The following is a 25085-nucleotide window of genomic DNA, read 5'->3' as shown; positions in this document are numbered from 1 at the left end:
TTCATTGTCTCATGAGCAAAGTCTAAATTGCTCAAATTGATGCCGGTGACCTGCCAGATCTTCTTGGTTCTTTCTGTAAAGTCACGTAGAAGGGAAATAATAAAATAATAAAAATAACACATAATAAAATAATTCTCACGACGTTTCGGCCACAACGCAAGCAGCCGTCCTCAGGTGAAGACCAGGACGCTATCTCCCCGACAGACCTGGTCTTCACCTGAGGACGGCTGCTTGCGTTGTGACCGAAACGTCGTGAGAATTATTTTATTATGTTTTATTTTTATTATTTTATTACTTCCTTCTACGTGACTTTACCGAAAGAACCAATAAGATTAATCCCTGCAGTCACGAAAGCTTTAAATCGAAATTTGACCTGCCAGATGTTTAAAGGAAGGTCGTGCTCTGCTAGAAATGGGTCCGTTTTTAATGCAATCCGATATGACACTTAACACAATATACATTTTGTGTCGAACTAGAACCCACTTAGGTCGATTTTTTTCCTAATAAAATAATCGTGCAGTATACGTGGGAACCTCCGACACGCATTCATCACCGCATCCTCGTCGGAAACCACATCGAACCACGTGAAATTATTTGCCTGCCAGTTAATTTGATTGACGCAAAGCCGGTGATGTAAACACACTGGGATGCAATGGAATGATTATACGGTGCGATTACACTGGTCAACACACTTTTTCTGGCATAAGGTATTCCAACGGGTTTAAGGTAATTTTGGGGTGCTGATTCCAAATCTGGCATCAGTTTTTGTCTATCACATCAGGTTTTTGAGATACAAAATATTGCATTTTCAATAAAAACTGCAGAAGAAAAATATCGAATAAATGTGGATATCTACATAAAATGATATTATAAACACACTATCCTAAAAATACAGCACCATATTTTAACACTAAAGCGGTCACTGACTCGCAACAACTTGCAATCATAAGTGACAGAGTTCATTTCGGGTAAAATCAATGAAAATGGGGTATGCCGATAGCATAAAATGAGATGTGATAGAGCAAATCTGAGATCAGATTCGGAATCAGCACCCTGAAATTAGTCTAGAACAGCTGCAAAAGTCCAGGCCAGAATTTTTTTTTGTTGACCAGTGTTAGCGGAGCCCGGAAAACACGAGCAGGCGAGAGAGTGAGGCGCGAGCGAGCCGGAGCCCCCCGCCGTGGCGATACTACGACGAGGCTGACGTCAGCGCGCTCTCGCCGGACGGCACGTTGGGATGCCGAGCGCCTCGCGGCGGCGGGTGTGATGTCACGCGCCCGCTCGGCCAATGAGAGCGCGCGCGTCGCATCACGTGTCGTTTGCACAAACGAGATGCTGCTTAATCCAGAAAAAATTAACCCGTAAAAACAAAGTTTTTCACTATAAATCCTTTATATGCGTGGCGGCTAGAGTCCTCTCGTCCTTTGGCTTGAGATGGCTGCCACCTATGGGTCAGATGATTGCCTGCCACCATTAAGCAATTGGTAATTAAATATAATTTATTTTTTCCTAAAAAGTGTAACATTTTGGAAAACAATTTTCACGAAAATAAATTGTCACGCACAACGAGTCTGTGTGCAAAATGTCAGCTCGATTGGATCACCGGAAGTGGGTTAAAAAACGACCGAAAGATTTGCACGGTCGTAAGCGTGCAAGCAAGTGAACTTAATATAAAGGATTAAAAAATATTGGCCTTTGGAGGATACGGGCATCGATCCCGTTACCTCTCGCATGCTAAGCGAGCGCTCTACCATCTGAGCCAATCCCCCACACACTACAACAAGAGCTAACCATACCTCATATAACTAACAACATAACGCAATCGTGTTACCGACTGGTCAAAACGCAAACCATTTTGTTTGCGATTGCAAAAATAAGAAAGAATTTTTTTCCTAAAAAGTGGAACATTTTGGAAATTTTTTTCACGAAAATAAATTGTCACGCACAACGAGTCTGTGTGCAAAATGTCAGCTCGATTGGATCACGGGAAGTAGGTTAAAAAACGACCGAAAGATTTGCACGGTCGTAAGCGCGCAAGCAAGCAAGCAAGTGAACTTAATATAAATGATTAAAAACATGTTTCCTAAAAAGTGGAAAATTTTGGAAATTTTTTTTCACGAAAATGAATTATCACGCACAACGAGTTTGTGTGCAAAATGTCAGCTCGATTGGATCACGGGAAGTGGGTTAAAAAACGACCGAAAGATTTGCACGGTCCTAAGCAAGCAAGTGAACTTAATATGAAGGATTTAAAAAGCGGAGGTTCTGCTGGTGGGCACTCGGGCTCAGGCAAAACAATGTGTGGGAGGATCAGGTGTGGCGGTCGCAGACTCTAGGATTCAGTACCCTACTCATCTAAAGAGCCTCAGCACCATACGCTACCAGAATATGTCATTTGATCACCACGTGCAAACTATAGTCAGGTCGTGCCATTTTTATATCAGGGCTCTACGACACATTCGACCATTGTTGAGTCGTGACAAAAGTTCAAAAAAGGAGTGTTGTAACAATTCTAGTAGAAGCTGTATATAAGCAGACGATATGTAAGTGTAGTTCTGATAAAAGCAACACATGCTTAACATTCCACTGGTAGCGGGATGGTGAAAGGCAACTTCTGATACAAGCACACTTCAGCGGATGTAAGCGCACGAGGTCTTGCTGTTAATGGCTGTGCTTATATATGCAACCCTTGATGATGACATTCCGTAGGGTTTATTTAGAGCAAAAAAATAAACTCTGGGCGAGAACGAATCTCTCACCGTGATCCTTATCGTTCGACGTCACGTGTGTGTCTTGTCTTATAGGCACTCTAGGTCGACTCAGCCTCAAAAGAGTACCTGGTGTGATATGTAAACATCGCCACTGGGTAGTCGTGGTGCTGGCCACCCAGCCCCTCGTGTGCCGTGCCGCCCTTCATGGGTGCTTGCTTGCAGCACTTGCCCCAAAAGTCAGCTCTTTTTCGGAAACGACCAGGCCACAAATGGCAGCCTAACAAAGTGGCTTATCACGTGGAGGGAAAGGACAATCATCCACATGACCACGGAGAGAATATGCAAATTCAAAAATACAGGTGTCATCGGCGTTGGAATCGAACCCACGACCTCCTCCATTCCAGGCGAGGTAGTTAACATCTCGCCACCGTGTCTTGTCGTCTTCCAGGGAGGCGACAAGGAAGACAACGTGCCTCATGCAACAGCAAACGTGGAGCCTTCCCTGGCAGCAGACAAGTCGCCCGGCCCCGGCCCCTCGGTGCAGCCAAGGTGCCCCGGCAAGGACGAGGCCCCTCGAACCGCCGCTCGCGTGGGAGGCGGCGCCGGTCAGGGTCCCGAAGATGGCGGCCCCGATGGTGGCCCCGGCTCCGCGGCCGCGGGGAGGGCCCGCGAGTCGGCCGCCCAGGGCGCCAAGCAGCTGGCGGCCGATCCGCCCACGCCGGGGAACCTGAAGCAGTCCAGCAGCCCCCGGCAGCACAAGCCCTTGCTCAAGAGCAACTCCGTTACCTTCAAGTTCCCCGAGAGTTCGGCGTCGTCCTCGAATGGAGACTCGCAAGCCACCAACGGGCTAAATGACGGTCCATTACTGTCCATCAAGCAGCACAAGCTGATCAAACTCAGAGAGGTAATGGTTTCCGAATCGTCGTCCACCGCTTGCTTGAGCAAGTCTCGTGAAGCCGGGTGATGCTGAATTTTTGTATTGAAAGTATCTGAAAGCGCTGACAGAATATATCTGATGTAAGTGTGCATGCTGCACTTCTTTTGCACCGTACACAGCCAACCATGCTAATTGGAGATGTGGGGGTGGGGGGGAAAGGCAACAAAACTAAACACAATAAGCAGTTCTAAACAAATGAGTTTTCAATGTAGATTTTAAAAGTGCATAGCTCCAGTGGCTTCCTAATATTGGAAGGAAGAGCATTCCAGACGGCCACAGGAGCGCATCTGAAAGCACGTGATGCGGTTACTCTCTTTGTTTGATGACTTGCCAAATTCTCAAGCAGGGAAGATTGAAGCGAATTTTTGTTTTCTCTCTGAATTATTGAGTAGACGAGCTCGCACCCGATGATTAATTATTTAAATTTTTACTTTGGTCTAGAAAATGTTTACTTTTACAGCAGCAAGGAGATGATTTATATATTTAGTGACACCTCCAGAAAACTATAAGAGTACAAGATAAATACATCATAGCAAGCAAGAAAAAAGCAAACCAAGAGCAAACTATCAGGAACCAGACGAAACACGTGATGAAAAAGGCAAGCTATGAAAATGAAAAAAAGACAACGAATTCCCCGTGTGTCATGAGTAGGAAAAGGATGAGAATAGAAATCGAAGAACACGGAACATGGCAAGATGTCACAAGCCAGCAATGGGAGCACGACAGCAGCGATAGTGCTCATATGGCAGGGTGACGAGCGGTAATCCACAGGCGATAGTGCTCAGATGGCAGGGTGGAAGCACGACACGCGACGGAATCGTAACATTAATGGAGTCGCTTTCCCACTGCACTGCTGGCGGAAGGACCTCCACTCGAGGGAGCTCCGGAGAGCTTTGTAGAGCACCTCGAGCGTCGAGAGCAGGGGTCGGCAACCTTTCAAAGAAGAGCCGTTGTTTTTTGTCTTTCATAAAAATTGTTCGAGAGCCACATCACGCGCAGAACTACTTGTACACAAACGCAGCAGCTGGTATACAGCACATGACAATAACAACAGCACATTCTGACTTAAACGAAATAGGTGATGGAATAAACTGCGTCTATTTAGTTTTTGTCTCCCTTTAGTAAAAAAAATTACGATTTTTTTACATTTTTCTGTCACTAAGACCATCGTGAACCATTCCCTGTCACGTTGAATACTTTTGATAATTATCTTTGCGTGAAGATTTACGTCTTTTTTCTTTAAAATAAACGGCTGCCCGCAATGGGGGCAGCCGAAGAGTCATCGCATGCAGCTCTGGAGCGGCAAGTTTGCCGACCCCTAGTCTAGAGGATATTTTGGTCCACTCTTCAACGCTTGCAAGGACAGAGGTGATGGGAGGATTTAAGAAACTTGCCCCAATGTTACAGCTGCCGCACCGGAAGATCGGACCGGCAACCTCTGGATCGCAAGCCCAGCGTCGAACCATTACAGCACGGCAGCGTCTTTCATTTTGTCACTGCAATCATTTAACTGAGGCAAGCAGAGTAATTGCTCCTCCTTATAATTGTGTAATAAGGGACTCGATCCTGGTTCTGTCTCCGTCGTCCTTTATTCGGGTTCTTACACCTTTCCCGCACGGCCCTCGCTCAGAGCTCTCCCCTTGGCAGCTCCATAGCTGCTCTCGCTCCCGTAGCCTCCACACCTCTCCAGCTCTGCTGCAGATCCCCAGTGCAGTCCTCCGGCTGCCTTCACTGCAGCTCCACCGCTGCCCTCACTGCAGCTCCACCGCTGCCCGTCGCTCCTCCGTGCTTGGTCACCGCTGGCCGACGGTGCCAAGTCTTATCCTCCGTGTATGTGGCGATCTCGCCACTCCTCGACCTCCGCCCTGCGTGGCCTCACCCTAACTCTGTCTCCCACACTCTCCCGTCTCTTCCGGTATCTCTCCCTTAAGACCTCACCCCTCTCTCCCACGTGACCTAACTCCTCCCCCCATGACGTCATATCCGCGAAGCCGTTTACGCCCGCATTACAATTGGAAACCCGAGAGATTTTCACCGCGAAACAAATGCCACCATGATGTCTCCGCTTGCTGTGTGGCAGGGAAAGAAGCAAACCTGGTGCAGGACGGTGGGTGACCAGAAGATGCCCGAGCTGGCCGAGGCTGCCGAGAGGAAGAGCGACACCGAGGACGACAATGGTACGAACACACACTCAGGGACAGACTGGGGCGGCGGTGGTGGTGGTGGAGTGGAGGTATGGTGATTCACAATCAAGGTTTTTAGGTCAGATCGCGTTATTTATAAATGTGTCGTAACCCTCCACCACCCGACATGGCCAAACAGTAAAAAAATGCGTCGCGTTTTATTAAATAAATACAATTACAATTCTTTGTAAGGGAAACAAACACCAATGAATAACAATTGAATGATTCTTCTTAAAATTTACAATACCCTCCCCCTCTTTGCCTCGAATCACTGCACCAGATTTAATTGAATCAAATGATGACGTCACCCTGCTGCTGCTCTATTTAAGACCGGAAGCAACAGGAGAACTTCACCATTCTTGCCCGATGAAGCTGATTGTAATTATCAGCGAAACGTCGTACTCAAATTTAAAATGCTGTTGATTCTCTCAGCACACCGGTGGGCTAAAGAAGTGAATTTTTTGTCCTTTGAAAAACGTGACACATTTTTGTTTTACTGTTTGGCCGTGTCGGGTGGTGGAGGGTTACGACACATTTATAAATAACGCGATTTGACCCAAAAACTTATATTATGAAAAATATTGGTCGCGAAAGCCTACGTGTTAAATGGAGGTTTGTTGGTTAGAGCACTGCGCTCTAAACCAGACCACCTGAGTTCAGTTCCCAGTCATGGTGTGAGTCTGAGGCTGGAGCGTTATTTAACTAAACTTTTTATTTCACCAGGTAAGGCCCATTGAGCTGTATAGCTCTTTTTCAGAATCTACCTGGCCACAAATGATAGCTCAAAGAAGTGGCTTATCACGTGGAAATATATAGCAGCCAAGTACTCATAGGTGTGTTACGCTACAAGAAGGGATATACTAGCATGGTGTGGAGCGGTGGCACAGTGGTTAGCACGTTGCACTCCAAAGCTTGCGACCTGATTTCAATTCCTAGCAATGGTTAATGTTGGAGAAAAGTGATTTCTGAACTATTTCTGGTCCTTTCACTCATCCACACTCACCAACATGGTGAAGTATGGTAAGACAACCCCCATGACAGCCCCTTGATCCGGTGGTGGTAATTCCACCTTTCTACCGCAAAGACCAGTTTAACCATTGCACACCGGCTTAGCTGTGCATTGGCGTTTGTCCCTCTTGCCTGTGAGTCAGAAGGTGAAGTCGTGGCAGCAAGCACGGATGCCCAGAAGCCTCCGGCCAAGCCAGTTGTGTCGGACAAGCTCCTTCACAGCCTGCAGCTCCACCGCTCTCAAGCCTCCAGGTACAGCGGCCTTTCATTGGGCCTGTGTCTGAGCTCAGAGGCCTCCCACATACAGCGGCCTTGCATTGGGCCTGTGTCTGAGCTCAGAGGCCTCCCACATACAGCGGCCTTGCATTGTGCCTGTGTCTGAGCTCAGAGGCCTCCCACATACAGCGGCCTTGCATTGGGCCTTTATCTGGGCTTACAGGCCTCCAGGTACAGCGGCATTGTATTGGGCCTGTATCTGAGCTCAGAGGCCTCCCACATACAGTGGCCTTGCATTGGGCCTTTATCTGGACTCAGGAGCCTCCCATATACAGTGGCCTTGCATTGGGTCTTTATCTGGGTTTACAGGCCTCCAGGTAAAGTGGCCTTGCATTGGGCCTGTGTCTGAGCTCAGAGGCCTCCCACATACAGTGGCCTTGCATTGGGCCTTTATCTGGGCTCAGGGGCCTCCCACATACAGTGGCCTTGCATTGGGCCTTTATCTGGGCTTACAGGCCTCCAGGTACAGTGGCCTTGCATTGGGCTTGTATCTGGTCTTACAGGCCTCCAGGTCTAGTATTGCATGAGGCCTGGTCATTGACTCACAATTTTGGTTGCCAGCTGTGACTCAATGTGGCTTTGATGGGTAGAGGATATTTTTTACCGTATAACTCTTCTTTGTTGTTTTATGTCTCCCCAATTTATCTTTAGACCTTCCCTCAGTGAACAAGAAGTCGAGGTAAGATTTAATTGCAGTTCGTGGCCCAGGAACTGCTCAGCAACTCTGTGTAGAAAACGTTTCCACAAAGAGCACTCATTGTAACTGTTACATTTTAAACGAATCCTACAATATAAACTGTAGCATCATATTTTGGTGTTTAAATATCTTTTGGGTTTCAAAATCGCAAATCACGCAGAAGCTTGACTTGAGCACACCCGACACAAGCACAGTGTTTCTCACGACGGAGACGCGCGTTCGTTACACTCGCAGGTGACACAAGCAGCACACTGCTGCGGATACAATCACACCTGGACCTGCTGTGCTTACATGCAGCTTCTGTTGGCATGGAACACCGTCTGACGTGGCACCTGTGCCATCTAAATTGCCCCATCTCCAGTGTTGCCCCAATCGTGCTTTTATAGCATCATGTTGTACACGTGGTCTTCCGCGTGCGTGCGTACGTGTGTGCGTGTGTGCGTGTGTGTGCGTGTGTGCGTGTGTGTGTGTGCGTGTGTGTGCGTGCGTGTGTGTGCGTGTGTGTGTGTGCGTGTGTGTGTGTGTGTGCGTGTGTGTGTGTGGCAGACGGCGTTCGTGCGCCTCTCGCTGGCGTTCCGCAACGACATGTTCTCGCTGGAGAAGCGGCTGCGCCTGGAGGAGCGCGCGAGGAACCTCGCCGAGGAGAACGTCTCCCGCGAGATCGACGCCGTCTCCAGCACAGTGCAGGCACGGCCCTCGCTTACGGGGGGGGGGGGGGGGGGCTGTGTCACTCACTCATGGGGGGGGGGGGGGGGGCTGTGTCACTCACTCACGGGGGGCGGGGGCTGTTTTGGTTGTCTTGGTGATATTAAAGTGCCAATGATTGACACTTGCTGTATTTTCACAGCATCTATTCCCTGCTACTCGCATGTGTAGTGACATAAGAAGGGAGGGGCTGCTGGGGGCTCTGGGACCCTGGGCGGGCCAGGGGCTTAAGCCTCTTGGCGCCGGGTGCTGGGTTCCCAGGCGGGTCAGACGCTTAAGCCTCTTGGCGCCAGGCGTTGGGTTCCCAGGCTTAAGCCCCTTGGCGCCGCCAAAGGGGGGCTGTGTGTGCTCTGTGGGATATCTGGGGGCGCACACGCCCCCACCCCTCGTTGGGGACTAGGCATAAAAGGGGAGCTCCCTGGACGATCAGGGCCAGTCGTAGCTCAAGACCCAAGGCACAAGACCAGCCATTTGAGGACCCTGGGATGTTGTGAGAGCCAGTGGTGGGACTCTGGAACTCCCGACTCTACGACCTTGTGAGGGCGAGTTCCAGAGCGTAGCCAGAGTAGAGTATCTAGGCTGTGTACCTAGGCTGTGTACCTAGGCGGTAACAGATTATCTGGACTGTTGGAGAGTTGGAGTGTTGGAGTGCTGTTGGATTGTAATAAAGAAGTTACCTCTACAAGTGTCTCCGGAACCCGTTACACATGCACTGCGTTGCAAGCTCACGCGAGCACTATAACGCATTCACACCCCAAGTGTAGAATGATTGGGAGCAGCTCCGCACGCGGCCATTCAGAACGCTCGCTCTCACACCCGCATCACCTTTTGCGCCACTCATGCCTGCGCTCCTGAGTGAGAGACCCGTATCACCAAAACGATTTGTGCAGCATTCCTGTACATGTCAGAATTCACGACTGCTTGTACAAGTGACAATTTTAATTGCTCGGGCCATGATGGGTGGTGGAGGGTCTTCACGACACACATTTTGACAGATAATTGCTTGGCCTCCCACAAAAATGAACCATGTACCTTTAATGAGTTCATATTGACATGTTGGCCATACACGTGAACAATTGTACTTTCACATGTGAACTCCATGGTGGAATAACATAATGATTCTACGCGCGAATACAAGGAAAGTATTCTTGCCGCTGCCGCATTGGCACTGGTGCCACGGACACAGATAAAATAAAAAATAATATAAAACTAGGCGAAGGTTTCAGCCAGTGGCCCATATGCTATGAAGAAGGCCCGTTGCCCAAAACGTCACCTACTAGAGATATCTTTCCATTGCCAATTTAGTTTTTTGTCACCTGCAAATCTGCTACTAGAAGGCCCTGTCTGCCTGCAGTAGTTTAAACTTAAAAACGACTTCTACTACTTTTATTTTACCGGGTAAGGCCCACTGAGCTGTGCAGCTGTCTTTCAGAAGCAGCCTGGCCACAAATAATAGCTCCACGAATTGGCTTATCACGTGGAAGTGTATAGGAGGCAAATAAGGGAAAAACCGAAGGACCCGGAAAAAATCCACGCAACCACGGGGAGAGAAAGAAACGCAAACTACAAATATACGGGCATCAGGGTCGGGATTGAACCCACGACCTCCTGCAAACTAGGCAAGGGAGTTAACATTTCTCCACCGTGGTGCACCCCTGTTGCCGTGCAGCCAACGATGTCAACGCCGTGCGCAGACGTTTCCCTTTGCTCTGCTGAATGATTTATCTGATGATCGTCACTGCCGTTGCTGCCGTCGCTGCGGCCGCTGCCACTGCCCGTGCCGTTGCAGATGTTCGCGCCGCTGTGCCAGGACTCCCAGACGCGGGACACGTACCAGCAGCTGCAGCAGAACCTGCAGGTGCTTCGCAAGGCCACCATGAGGGCCTCCAGCTGCTCAGAGAAGCTGGGAGCCGTGAACCAGGTGAGCGCCACCGCCAGCGCCGTTCGCCTGCGCCTCAAATGAGGCCCCTTTTTGAGGCTGCCACGGTCCCTTCTGCAGCACCTTCAGATCTGAGGCCACCACAGATCTAACTGTTTTTTTTATTTTACCAGGTAAGGCCTACTGAGCTGTAGAGCTCTTTTTCAGAAGCCACCTGGCCACTAATGATAGCTCAACGAAGTGGCTTATTGTGCGGACATTTTAAGTTGGAGGGAAAAACCGGAGGACCTGGACTAAAAAAATCCACGCGATCATGGGGAGAGAGACACACAAACTCTAAATAGGCAGGCGTCAGGGTTGGGATCACCCTAACTGAGTCTGCACCGCCCCCCCCCGCCCCCCTTTGCCGAAGGCTCATCCCCTCTTCAAAACCTTGCTTGACATTGCCTGGGCCGTGCCCTTCCCCCCCTAAATTCGTGTGTGCCCCCTTTACACGAGGTCATATCGCAAGCGTTCCAGAGAGTGAATCAAGACGTGAGTTTCGTCTCAGCCTGTGCAGTGTCCAGCCTCTGTGGCCGCCCCGCGGCTCCGCCCCGCGGCGTGGCGGCGGGTGACCTCGGCGCGTTGCTGCTGTGCCGTAGGAGGGCCGCCTGTGCCGGGCCATGGAGGTGATGGTGCAGCACGTGGAGAACCTGAAGCGGCTGTACGCGCGCGAGCACGCCGAGCTGGAGGACGTGCGCAAGCTGCTGCAGCACAACTCTCGCTCCGTGCACAGTGGCTCCGGGGACAGCAGTGGTACACACAGCGTCACCATTGTCTCTAGAGAGCAGTGGTGCACACGGCATCACCATTGTCTCTAGAGAGCAGTGGTACACACGGCATCACCATTGTCTGTAGAGAGCGGTGGTCCACACAGACTTAGCCGTGTACTGTTATTATGACGTGGGGCACCCAGAAATTGTTTTCATATTACTCGCCACTGATGTTCGCCGTGGCTGAGAATCAAAGTCCAGGTGTCTGGGTCGACAGCTCAGTGTGCTAACCACTCTGCCACCGCTCTACCGTGCGCTGCAGCAGCAGCCACATCATTTAACAATCGAGTTATTAAATATGAATAACCGTCCCAATGTAATTATTGGGCCCTATGCCTTCCTTAGGAAACGCACGTCTCAGCACGCCGTCACTCATTGACAATTCACAACACAACGAGAAGTGGCTTAATGCGATTTGTCGCGCGCGTGTGTCAGACGAGGGCATGGCACGTGGGAACCGCTCCATGTCTATCATCGGATCGCTCGGCAAGGTAAAGAACTTCGAGTAAACGTCGTTAACTCGCCGTCGAACCCACAGCGGCGTTTGTATTCGCGAGCGCAGTCGGTGACGAAGATATTTGTTGGCGAAGATTTTTGTTGTAATTGTTTTTTTGTTAAAATATATGGAGATGACAAAGTGTTACAACGGTTGTGTCCTGCTACGAAAGCCCTCCGCGTGGCTGTGATGAGGCGAATGTAACGAGTCTGTACGTAGAAGGTTTAGTTTACCTCGTGGCCGAGCTGATAATGATGGGGGGAAGGGGGGAGTGAGAGATTGCACGCCCCTCACACCAACATATCATAGCCAAGAGTGACCTCTGTTTTTGGCTGCTTTCGGCGACTACGTCGTGTATGTATGTTGAACTTTCGCACCGTACGTAGCCAATCGGAGGTGCGCGAGTTAACAAATGTCTCGTTGATTTCTTTACGACTTTGCAGCCGACTGCTCGCCGAAGGGTCAGCGTCTCCGTCATCCCAAAGTTCTTTAACTTCCCCAGTGGAGGAGGCAACCAGCTGGCCAGTCCCATCTTGGTGAGTTCCACCCTCCGGGCTCGCGCGCAAACTCCTCTGGACGACGATCCTCTCGAAGCATAAAACTAAACTTTGTTTCACTTACTGGGTAAGGCCCACTGAGCTGCGTAGCTCTTTGTCACATGCGGCCTGGCCACCGATGATAGCTCGACAAAGTGGCTTATCACGTGCAAAATATATATCGCAGCCAAGTACTCTTAAACACCTGTTTTTTTCATGTGGAGGGATAAACTGGAGGACCTGGAGAAAAATCCACGCGACCACGCAGAGAAATATACAGACGTCAGGGTTGGGATCAATCCCACAACCTCCTGGGTAACAGGCGAGGTCGTTCACATCTCGCCACTGTGGCAGTCAAGTTTGTTTGTTTAACCAGGTGAGAACCTGAGAAACCGTGACAGTCACATTCGCAACGACAACAGCAAAACGAATCAAGTATCGCAATGCAGCAAATATAAATCAGTCCAAAAGTAACGTGGTTATACGAGCCTTCGCAAATATTGCACACATTTCTATGTGAAATGGTAAATTCCCTAAGCGTTATTCAGCTCGAGCAGATTATTTTTACACTGATCATAGCACAATCACAATTAAGTTAGAGAAGCGGGTGACTTAACATACTGATATCTCAGCTCGAGTGTTGTTCAGGAAGGAAGGTGAAATGGGTCTGTTGAACGAATTATTTGGCGATGCTGCTACTGCTGCTGCGTTGAAAGTGGTGCACAACAGAGCACTCAACACGTTCGTCAATAACACTTCAATAGAGAGACCAGTGATGTAGTTGGATAATTAGTGTTGGGGACTGCATTTACACCAAATTAAACTGGTCATCATAAAACATCTTTCATTATAATTTCCATCAGGCCCCATAGTCTAAAATGCAGTCTCCAACTCTATCACCTCTAACTCTCTGGCCTTTCTATTTATGTGCTATGAATGAAGTGCCATTACCCGACAGATGGCCTGTTACATATGTGTATGTAGGTATGTTGAACTTATTTACCACTGTACGTAGCCAACCGTGCTAATTGGAGGTGCGGGGAAGGAAAACAAACTAAACACAAAAAGCAGTTATACATTTATTTTATTTCCCTTTAAGGCCGCATGTGTTATGGATGGATGCGTTGAGAAGTTCAGGTCTGTGTTAGGAGGGCAGCCTCTTTCTGTGCTGTGTGAAGACTGAAGATTGCAATGCAGGATCATTGTCCGGCACCCTCGTGAAATGTTCGTCCCGGGTTGGCTCTGGCTATCCTACGTGCACGCCGTTTTCCCCACGTGGCTTTGCCTTGCTGAAACTGATGGGCAGGGGTTGTGCTCAGCTCATCTCCTCGTGCGGCTGCCTCCGCCCCCCCCCCCACCTCGCTTGATTCAAATCGCGATTGAAGACGCCACTTATTTTTAAGGGCTTTTTTTCTTTTCCTTGCATCCTTTGTTTTGGGGTTGTATCTGATTTGGTGTGAGCCCGCCTGCGTGCATGCGCCGTGTGATCTCTGGGTGAAAGGCACTTTGTAAGTGTTAATTATTGTTAAATGATTTCTATATAAAACCCTGAGAGGTCATCATAATTGAACACGGGAAACGGGAGTTTATTTCTCTGAAAATGATGTCCTGATTATTAAACGCTGCCTTTACCATTCACAGCAGAAGCGTGCGTTACTAGCCAAGAGAATACATTGTTGGCCTATAATGAGTTGAATTTCACGTGTTTTGCCATCGCGGATTTGACCATTTGCACCAAATTTCTGTCGGTATAGTTCGCCGAACATGCTCCTGTGCCTTGACCATCCACGGTTGACCTCGAGATTCCTGTAGCTATCGTAATCATGTACTGTACTCTCAACTGCACTGCTCGCGATGATGCTGCCACGGAAGAATACAGACACCATCTTGTCTCCCCCAAGCAGCCCATCGCGGGTCTCCGTTCACGGATTCCCAGCAGGCAGCGAGGCAGTGTCGTTCAGGTTTATTTTTACATGTATTTTTTTCATTCCATAGATTTACTGCACAAGTTACATTTGGCACTACAGAAAATATGAATCACATTTTACATTGAACGTGGAATCACGTCGGGTGACATAAAACAAAGGGGGGGGGGGGGTGTCGTATTACGAACCGTGAACCAAACCATATTTTTCCCAGAATGCCTTTTGAGTTTGCAGATCGCGGATTTGTCGACTGCGGCTCTTTCCAAGGACGTCGTGACCAGACAAAGTCTGGGTATGTGTTCTAATTGTTGGTGTCTGTGCTCTTCTCAGGAAGCGAGGATAAACGAGGTGAAAAAGCAAGAAGCATCAATCATCGCTCCGGAGAAAATCATCCCGGCTTTCCTATCCCCGAAGGAAACGAGCCAGCCCAGGTGCTTGACCTGCATACAAACACGCACCCACCAAGGAGAAGGATTTGCATGCACAGGGCGCTTTCTTCAATTCCTATGAATCTCCAAGGCACCTTCGGTCTCATCTCAGCCGTTCCAATGCCTTGTGGCAGTCAAATCCAGGGGTCGGCAACCACAATAACAAGAAGAGTAATTTTTTTTTCGAATTCGGTCCAAAAAACCCTCAATATTTTAATATCCACAATGCACAGTGCGGTGAATACGAGATGGTGGTCCTTCATGAATAGCGTCACGAAGCAGCAGGCCTTAAAGAGCCTCATGCGGCTCCGGAGCCGCAGGTTGCTGACCCCCGGTCTAGTCAAAGAGACCCTCAGTGGCAGCTGTCCCTGCGTGCCACAAGGTGAATGGTTATTCCCAATTTGGTATTTTGAGAGTAATTCATCAAATGTGGCTTATTTGGGCCATGACTCTGGCAGACACAGCCCATTTTTTATTCGAATAACGTCACGGGATGTTTGACATCCACCGTGCAACAGATGGTGCATATTTAAGGTGAATTAATCTGCAGCATTAACTAGGGCGGCCGCTGGGCTCAAACTGGGAACCTCTGCAGTAAGGAGGCAATCGAGTGCAGGAGGCTCCAATAACTGCACTTTCGCTGGGCCTCGATCAACACCCCACCGAGAGATGCCGCGAGCATTCCAGGCGCTGCGCTGTGAGAGGGGGACGACCCCTCGTGGCTGCAACCCTGGTCCCAGGAGACTCAGAATGATGTCTTTGGTGTAAACCTTCAGAGGCCCCTGCATGGCCTCATACGAGACGTTTCATTGCGCAGAGCAAACCAAGGACTCATCTTTTTCGTCGAGGCCCAACCGCTGTAACAGTGTGGAATATCTCATGGCTGCATACTTGGGTTAAAATCACTTAAATGTCAATACAATTCCCAATACAATCAAAATGCATGTTTACCTGAATTGGTGGTGCAGTGGGGTTGATACTTGTGCTTCACAGCAAGTAGGACCTGGGTTCAATTCCTGCCTCGGTGTGCCTTTGTGCATGGAGTTTGTATGTTCTTCCCCTGTTCTGCACAAGTTTCCTCTTGATTCTCCGGTTCCTTCTATAGCTACAAACAAATTACGATGTAACTGCCCCATGGACCAAATATCACAATGCTGAAAAAATACCTACATATGACTCAGTTGGCATTACTCGTCATAACATCAGCCCGCTACTGTAAATCCGTGGCAGTATGTATGCTGAACGTCTTTCGCACCATACGTAGCCAACCGTGCTCACCTTCAGGAGGCAGAACGCTCCTGAAGAAGAATCTTGAGACTCAGGCTTTCCTGGATAAACAAGCAGAATAAGTAAATCGGTGAGTCGAGTGAAGTGTCGGGTGATGGCTGTGGATGTACGTGGGTGGGGAGTGGTAGTGCAGCAGTTAGCGCATTGCACTATGAACCCAGCGACCCGAGTTCAATTCCCGCTCACGGTCAACACCATTGAGGATTATCTAAACCGGCCCTGGGCTTCCCCTAGGTCGACTCAGCCTTAAATGAGTACCTGGTGCGATGTGCAAAAACATCGCCACTGGGGAGACAAAGGTGGCCGGGCGTGGTGTTCGCCACCCACCTCCTTGTGTGGCGTAGCGTCCTTCATAGGTGCTCGCTTAACAGCACTTGCCCCAACAATCTGTTAAGGCCATACGGGGGATCTTTGTCTTTGTGTCTTTGTTGTTGAACGCGGGGTGATGACCCGGCGTGTGCCCTCTCCGTGTCCGCGCGCTATCGGATCGCAGCGGACACATGCTCATGGGACTGACGCGGGCAGCGCTGAAGGAGAGTCCTCCGCTCATCCCGCAAGGGGCACAAGGCGTCAAGATCGTGGGTGCGAGGCCGCTCAACCCCTTGGCCCAGGAGAACGTGGAGGAGGAGACCTTCGTCAGCAGTTGACTTCGCTCGCAGCCGTTGCCTTGTGTTGTCAGTGGCCATTGCTGTCGTCCTCGATGCTAAACAGGCCTGCAGACGCACCACGTGATTTTGCCAAGTCCTGTTCGATTGCCATGAAGGCTGGTTTATAAACTAAGCTATTTTTTGGTTTACCAGGTAAGGCCTCACTGAGCTATACAGCTGTTTCTTCAGAAGCGACGAGGCTATCACAAGTGGTAGCTGGACGACGCGGCTTATCATCACGTGGACATTTATTAGCAGCAGCCAAATACTCTCGCCGCAAGTCGATTCTAAATGTGGAGGGAGAAACCGGAGGACCCGGAGAAAAATCCACGCGACGACGGGGAGAACACACAGACTACAAATATACAACAGGCGTCAGGGTCGGGATCGAACCCACGACCTCCTGTATACCGGGCAATGTACTTAACATCTCGCCATTGTAGCGCATTGTGCATTATGACGGCCTTCGACTTTTATCACCACAAATGTATTGAAGCATTACCCAGTATTCATCCTTTCTATGGTTAGGAAAACTGGGTTAGGGTTTCTGCAAACTAATTTTATCTCTTGGGCACCACTCATGTAACGTTGAATAATATTGACCGTTGTTACTGGCGATGGGTATTGTGGCAGGTTTACAGCAATATAACAGATCGAGGTACAGTCCTGAAATGGCTTGCCCACGTCACTGCTGGCAGAACGACCTCCACTCAGAGGGAGCTCTAGTGTGGAGAGAGCCCCTCGCGAGGCTATTTTGGCCTACTCTTCCATGCTGGCCAGGATGTCTTAGGAATGGTGAAGGTATCCACACCGCACCGGACACGACCTGCTGGTCAAATAACTGGCGAACACATCTACATTGTTGGTAACAAAGGTACATTTATACAAAAAATATTTCCAAAGATTTTTTGCGTTCGCGTTTTTAGACCTTAAAAGGGATTTATGCAGTGACGTAATATAAATTATTGTTAAGTTATACAACTTTACATATTCATCACTGTATTCTTAACGTGTGACCTCCTGCTTGAAATCATGTGTGAATGCATGCACGTGTAAGCGTTGCACTGAACGCGCGTGTGTTTTAATACGGCTTGTATTATTTTTTAAATATCTATTCGCGCTGCCACAAGAGAGGGTCATTTGGTGAACTCCAGAGGGATATTGGTGGCGGTGCACCCACAACCTTGCGTGGGGCTTCCCCCCGGCATCGCGCAACGTTGGCATGGCGTACCGGCCTCCTGGCACCGGCGGATGTAGACTCCGAACGGGTTTCGACGCGCGCACTCACGTACATCCTCTATCACCGACGTGTCGGCCTGCAGCAGTGACCGCGGGTCACTTGGTGCGCGTGGACACTTGCACAGGCACGGGCCGTCGCATTCGCACGAATGTACGTGGAGGGAAAACTGGGTTTAGCGCGGGTTTATAAATGAAAGTGCTGCAGATGTTTGCGACTCGTCAAGGAAAATCTGCCCGGTACGTTTGTGGATTTTGCGTAATTCCAAGCGATGTGGCACTGGATATGCAAGCGTGTGATTGCATAACAGTGCAGATCTATGGAATGTTGCGTGCATCTTTGAGGTCGTATGCATTAAATCCAGTTTGCTGATGGTTTCTGGGCTTGAGCTGCAGACTTTGTCCGTTCTATTTCTGTGGAGTATCTTTTATTGTTATGAACGAAAGCCTTTTCCATAATAAGAGTTGTTTTTGGGTTAGATCCCGTTAATATGTGTCGTTAAACCCGCCACCACCCGACACAGCCAATTAGTAAGGTTTGTCACGTGAACAGAACATGCCAGTTCGTCACTAGTTCATTAATCCTCCCGCACTTCGCTCAAGAAGAGCTCACAAGTGACGTCATCACATCCACCCCTCTATTTAAGGAACGAAACAGGAGGATTTCTCCACAAATCTGGCTGTCGCCTGATGATGCTGGTTGTAATTATTGGCAAAACGTCGTACTCAGATTGTAAATGTTGTGGATTTGCTTTCCAGCATACCGGTGAGTGCTGTACTAGTAACGAATTGGCACGTTCTGTTTACGTGACAAACCCCTTACTAATTGGCTGTGCCGCGTAGTGGCTGGTTTAACGACACATTTATATTTACACGATCTCAACAACAAAAAACTATCGTGGATAATATTGGTCACGAAAGCCTACGTGTTAAACTGAAAGCCTTTTTATTTGACTCATGACAATAGGTAATATAATCCGACTTTTGTCATTCATAATAGATTTTTGTACGTTTGAGGAACTTCTTTCGCACCGTACATAGCCATCCGCACGAATCGGATGTGCGGGGGAAGGACAACACACTAAACACAAAAAGCAAGTTCTAAAGAAATGACTTTTCAATATAGATTTGAAAGTGCATTTTTCGGGGTTAGGTGACATAATCACCTGGCCACATTTGTGTCGGCAAGACCCTCCACCACCCGACAAAGCTAAGCGAGATCCAACCGTTACTTGTCCAAGCATTGAACGCGCCAATCGTTGTTGTTTCAGCTCACGTGGTAAGCTGAAGAACGATTCTCAACAACCACAACATCGCAATAAGATTCGGTGTTTCACTTGTAACTGTGTCAAGCATCTGCAGAAACACCCAATAAATTAGAAATGAAGAACTATAAAGAGGTTAGATTTGGCACTATTTAAATTCAGCATACGTGAAGACTCGTTAAATTTAGATTACCTGGCCTGGCATCCCGAGGGTGTATTTTGCATTACGTATGTATGTTGAACTTCTTTCGCGCCGTACGTAGCCAGCCGTGTTAATCGGAGTGCTTTCGTGTGTTTCATGGCCAGAATGAATACAATGCAATTCCACATTGGAGTGTGCACTGCTGTAATATGTACTTTGCAGTGTACTGCAAGGCCTGCAATGTGTTCACTGCTGGGCGAAGGCCTCCTCCACGCGTCCGGCAGTCCGCAGCACCTCCGACGGGCGCGGTTGGGCTGCGTACGGTGCGAAAAGAAGTTCAACAACATACCAATAGCAAACCCCCCTGCCATTCGCCACTTAAGTGACGCTGACGTCACCACGGCGCCTGTGCCAGGCCAGGTGCACTTTGAGGCCACGCGAAGTTTCGAAGGCTCGCTGCTGACACGATGTCTCGGGACAGACCCAGCAGGTGCCGTGGGTTGAATGACTGAGATGACCGGTAGATGCACCACCAGCTGAACCCCCCCACCAACCCACTGTGCCAACTTGCTGAATTTTATCCGCCCGGTGCTCGTTGTTGTGAGCGTCGCTCTCTCCGCCCTCCGTTGTTGCTGGAAGGCGACTGCCTCCAACTGCCCAGCCACGTCCCCTTCACGAGCCTTCCCTGCGATTGTGACCCCTCCCCCACCCTTAAAAAAAACACTATAACCACGTTGTTTTGTGAATGGCACCGCGTAAACCAGCTGTGTTTACAGGGCCGCGGGGAGGGACCATTGTGTCCGCATGAACCCACCCCAAGCAGCAATCACACGGCTGGGGATAATCGCCCTCCCTCGAAACTCACACTCACACCAGACACGGGTGAGGAGGGGGAGGGGGGATACCCGGGGGTCTGGGCACGAGCCGCTAAGTGTTGGTGGGGGGGGTGGCGGCTCGGTTAAAGGTGGCCAGCCATGCGGCTGACGGCACGCCGCGCACGCGTCGTCTACGAGGGGCGATGAACGGCACGTGGCCCCATCAGCCCGGCTCGGCGTGGGGGCTCTAAAGGTCGCTGACTCGCAGGTGCACATTCACTTTGTGTTGTTGTTTGTAGCCTTGCGTGGCCTGCGAGGAAGAGGTTGCCAGAGGGTGAAGGCTTCCCAAATTGACTCTTAATGAGCCAACTACACCTGTTCAGAGGCGCTTCCAGATCAACCGAATTGGAGACGAATATTTTCTCCGGTGTCGCCTCTCTCGGGGGGCATGCCAGAACACGCCTCCAAAACAATGCCTTGCGCTCTAAGTGACACGTTTAGGATGATTGACGTAGGTGAATGTTTTCTCTCGAAAATACATGGTAAATAGTACGTAATTAGTACATGAATCGTACATAATTTTAATGGGAAAAGGGGCCGTCCATAAATGATGTCACGCGATTTTGGACGATCCCCCCCCCCTCGTCACACGGCGTCACAAAAAGTCAGACCCCACCTCAAATATGACGTCACAAAGCTCTGCCCCCCCCCAAACCATATTTCCATTTTGAAAATAAAACATACTTCAAAACATGCTTTAAACTATTGTCATTGTAGTGCGTATTTAATGTGGCGCTGCACTTTGATGTTGTAGGAGTGTTGTTATAACAATTAGTTTGTTATAACAATTCTATATTTATTTAAAGTTACGCATTTTGATGTGACGTCACATTTCTCAACCCCCCCCCCCCTAGTCACACATCGTCAGAAATGTCTGACCCCCCCCCTAGGTGCGTGACGTCATTTATGGACGGCCCCAAACACGCGTAGACTCACGTAAATCGGTGCATCAAATTTGAACGTCATTAGCATCTGCATTTCAAGATGAGGCGTGCCTTGTGTTCTCCTCCAAGATGTTTAATTTGCAATTTTCTTTTCGAGTGCGTTTCGTGCGAGTTGACGAGAGTCGATGATACTCGAAGGGAGTTCTTTTGGAATATCTGGAGCATGGCCACATTTCCTCAGCTCGCTTTAGTTGGTGGTCTTCCGTGGAAGACATGGCCCCTCGTTCAGTTCTTTTTGAGCTGGTGGTCTGGGTAAGGCTGAGAGCTTTTGTGAATAACTGGACATGTTGGGGCTTATCTACATAGCAGGAGGGCAAATAGTAACTTTAAGGTGTATATTGTCTTTACACAATCTAAATAATGTCATCGTTGAGATGCTATTTTTATACCCAAATCAAATACGGACCGATTCACGTCTCGGTGATGGGCTCTCTCAAGTTCTGTGTCCAAGGCTGGATCCACGGCTCAAGCTGCCTCCATCACAATCATGATGGGATGGAGGCAACAATAGACGATGCGGATGGAGGGATGACAATTATATATCATCATGGTGCAGGAGTGCAGAAAAATACTATCATGGACCAAGCAAGCATGCTTTCAGACGTCATCATCGCCACTGCTTCTGCGGTCGTGATGGTAGTAAGAGTAACTGATAAGGGTGGTAGCAGATGTTAACTACCTCGTCTGGTATACAGGAGGTCGTGGATTCAATCCCAACCCAAGCGCGTGCTGCATATTTGGAGTTTGCATGCCTCCCCATAGTCGCGTGGACTTTTCTCCGGGTCCTCTGCTTTTCCCCTCCACTTTTAGAAGCACGCGTTTAGAGTATTTGGCTGCTATACGTTTCCACTTGATAAGCCACTTGCTTGAGCTATCATTTGTCACCAGGTTGCAAACTCCAAATATACAGCATACGTCAGGGGTGAGAATCGAACCCACGGACCTCCGGTCTGCCAGGCGAGGGAGATAAGATCGCGCTACAATTGAACATTACTGTTTTACCATGTTTAGTGGTGGTCTCCCTGTTACAGGTTGAGTCACAAACCGCACCTCTTCATAACAAAGGCTCAGCCTTTGTTATGCAGTCTATTCTTAGTCTCAAGCCTCACCTTACCATATTAATAATAAGTATGCGGCCATTGCCCCACCACCTTCTCCAACCATTATATAAACGCAGTGGTAACTCCTGCAATCTCTCATTTACTTGATACAGCTGTCGTGGCTGTGACGGTACCACCTGAAGACGGAAGCTTGTGTTGCCTCCGAAACGTCGTGATTTTTATTTTATTTTACTTTTTAATGTTTTTACCTACGTGACTTTACCGAAAAAACCTAAAAAAAACCTAAGAATATGAATCATTGCAGTCAGGAAAGCTTCAAATCTAGAATTGAACAGGACATTACTGCCACTCTGTGAAACGATTTCACTCTCGAAGAGTCTCAGGTGTAGGTGGCAGTATCGGATTAAAGATCGGCCCTTTGTTCATTGGACGTTAGGCTAAACATGGTGCAGAATTACATACATCCTCTAATCAGCGGCCCTATTACCTGCGGCAGCTGTAGGGTCCGCGAAAACTCATATTACGCGGCCCAATTTCTCTCTATGGCCCGCTGTTATCCGCGCTTTTACCCACAACGCACAGGGAAGCGGCTTTCTAATAATATTCGCGATTTTTCTGCAGATAACAGGAGTTGCGCGACACATTATTTCTCATATCCGCGGTTGTTCGCGATGGATTTAAAATACATAGATGGCTGTGATGAAACAGGTGCACGGACGCCAGCTGCTTTGAATATGAAATAGACACGAACAGAGGGACACGCACGGGCACGGACACACAGACACAAGCAAGGAGACACGCAAGACACAGAGTAAGAACACAGTTTCAGTATATTTGGTATAGCCCTGTGAGCCATTCGGCTCTTGAATCTGGTGCAGCCGCAACAAAACAAAAACATGAACAAGAAAACATCTTAAAGTGACTATGCGCAAACAGAAAAATCCAGGAAAAAACTGCAAAGTCTTCCAGAAAAACAAGCACCGTACACCAACGCTGTGTGCACACACACAAAGACGCCGAAGCGAAGGGCGCGGACATAGGAGGCACAGCGAGACGCTCACCCGTGTCTCTACGGACTCCTGGCCGACCGCTGGCACCCACAGCAGCGAGTCGTGACACTCGACTTTACCTTGACGCCTCACACCTGGGCGGCGCGTCTCGACCATGCCCCCCCTCTCTCTCTCCGTGTGCGCGTGCGTCTCTGTCTCGTGTCCGTGAGGGTGCGCGTGCCACCGTGTGCGCGTGCCACCGTGTCGCTTTGTGACACGGAGAGACGGACACGCGACGTTTCAGTGCGCGCACCAAGACTCGGTCGGTCGCCCCTCCCCCCGCACTTCCCAACCCCCCACCCCCAACTACCCCCACCCCCTAGAATTCTTCCTATGACGACCAAGTGTCGTCGTCGTCATCACCAGTGCCCCACGCTGCCTCCCTCTATACCACGGACGCACGCCCAGGGGCGCAACTCTGGGGAGGGGGGGGGCAGCGTTATGCGACGCATCGGGGCCCAGTTGGGCACAAGGGGCCCTCGAGTGAACAGATGTAAACAATATCATTCGACCTCCTTTGCCAGTAAAAATATAATAATATGGATTTTCTCCTTTCTGGCAACAAAACTGAACCCTTTTTACAAAGAACCATGCGTGCATTCACCACAATACTTGTGGTCAAAATGCAAACAAAAAACACACACTGATAATATCTGCATTGTCCTTGAAACTGATTGGTCCACACCAGAGACGGCTTTCTTTTGAGCCTCGTCTCAATTGGTGCTAAACCAGAGGACGCCAAAAGGCGTACACAGCTCAAAGACAATGCACTATCAGAGTAATGAGGGCTCGGGGTAAGCATCTGCACGTCACTGCACCGTATATCGCAGTGACGTGCGGTGAGGTCAATGGCTGGGGAGGCATTGACTCGTGTCAGAGCCAGATTCACACACTGAGGGGGGCGTGTCCTCACTGAGGGGGGCGTGTCCTCACTGAGGGGGGCGTGTCCTCACTGAGGGTGTGTCCTCACTGAGGGGGCGTGGCCTCACGGAGGGGGCGTGTCTTTACTGAGGGGGCGTGTCTTCACTGAGGGGGCGTGTCCTCACTGAGGGGGCGTGTCTTCACTGAGGGGGCGTGTCTTCACTGAGGGGGCGTGTCCTCACTGAGGGGGGCGTGTTAGACACGTCCCCCTCAGTGAGGCAGATGTGATAGCTGCCTCCCCTGGTGCTTTTTCATTGCAGTTTCATGACGAGACCAGCGAGCATAAATATCTTTATACACATACGTGAAATAGGTTACCTGGATTATGGAAGGCGAAGACATGAAATGAAGGGGTCTACAAACATTACATTGTTGACATACTGAGATAGTAACAGGCACGCGCTTATTGCCCGCGCTCTATCCATGCAGCGGAGCTCCGCAAATTTGGCGACTTTGACTATGAAAATTATTGGTTATTCTTTTGTTTTACTTTTCGTAACAGCTATTTTCATTGGAGTATGACAGGTGAGGCTCTGCCTCCCCTGGCCGCACGTCCCTGGTAGATAGACCACCCACTCCCTGGACCAGGGACCACGGGCTCTTCTCATGGGCGGCTCGAACCCCACATCAGTCGCCACGTTGTCGGCGGTGCCGCATCAGCGTCTCTGACTCGGTAGCGTGAGCAGCCTGGGTGGGGGGGGGGTAGCCTTGGCCTGACCCCCCCTGTGGCCAAAGCGACGAGTTGGGTGGTCCCCCTTGACAACCACCGCGGGGTTTGTTTTCAACAACATTGTTGAAACAACAAATACATTAAAAATGCGGTTCACATTTTTTTAAAAAAAGAACATATTTTCACTTACGTTGCGCGTTTTATTTGAATGTAACTATAGCATCTTCTTGGTTCTTTCGGTAAAGTCACGTAGAAGGAAAATAATAAAATAATAAAAATTAAACATAATAAAATAAGATAATTCTCACGACGTTTCGGCCACAACGCAAGCAGCCGTTCTTCACCTGAGGACGGCTGCTTGCGTTGTGGCCGAAACGTCGTGAGAATTATCTTAT

The 25085-nt window shown here is 49.3% G+C and overlaps 1 protein-coding gene and 1 non-coding gene across 2 annotated transcripts in view; one reads left to right on the top strand and one right to left on the bottom strand.

Moving 5' to 3' along the window:
• LOC144936437 (inositol 1,4,5-triphosphate receptor associated 1-like) overlaps window positions 1-18102 on the top strand; it is a 104395-nt gene extending 86293 nt beyond the window's left edge. Inside the window, exons 13-23 of the mRNA XM_078863487.1 lie at window positions 3160-3615; window positions 5729-5825; window positions 6983-7091; window positions 7767-7794; window positions 8359-8499; window positions 10307-10438; window positions 11038-11191; window positions 11644-11699; window positions 12148-12240; window positions 14496-14596; window positions 16374-18102. Of these exons, the coding sequence (XP_078719613.1) occupies window positions 3160-3615; window positions 5729-5825; window positions 6983-7091; window positions 7767-7794; window positions 8359-8499; window positions 10307-10438; window positions 11038-11191; window positions 11644-11699; window positions 12148-12240; window positions 14496-14596; window positions 16374-16527 (1521 nt within the window). The 3' untranslated portion in view covers window positions 16528-18102. The remainder of the gene's footprint in view (window positions 1-3159; window positions 3616-5728; window positions 5826-6982; window positions 7092-7766; window positions 7795-8358; window positions 8500-10306; window positions 10439-11037; window positions 11192-11643; window positions 11700-12147; window positions 12241-14495; window positions 14597-16373) is intronic.
• Window positions 1697-1769, bottom strand: TRNAA-AGC (transfer RNA alanine (anticodon AGC)). Its single transcript has one exon. It is a non-coding gene; the product is annotated as a tRNA-Ala (tRNA).
• Window positions 18103-25085: the final 6983 nt, after the last annotated feature.

Source organism: Lampetra fluviatilis, chromosome 16, assembly GCF_964198595.1.
Source record: "Lampetra fluviatilis chromosome 16, kcLamFluv1.1, whole genome shotgun sequence".
In the NCBI taxonomy this organism is placed as follows: Eukaryota; Metazoa; Chordata; class Hyperoartia; order Petromyzontiformes; family Petromyzontidae; genus Lampetra; species Lampetra fluviatilis.
This window is presented reverse-complemented; position numbering and strand designations above follow the sequence as displayed.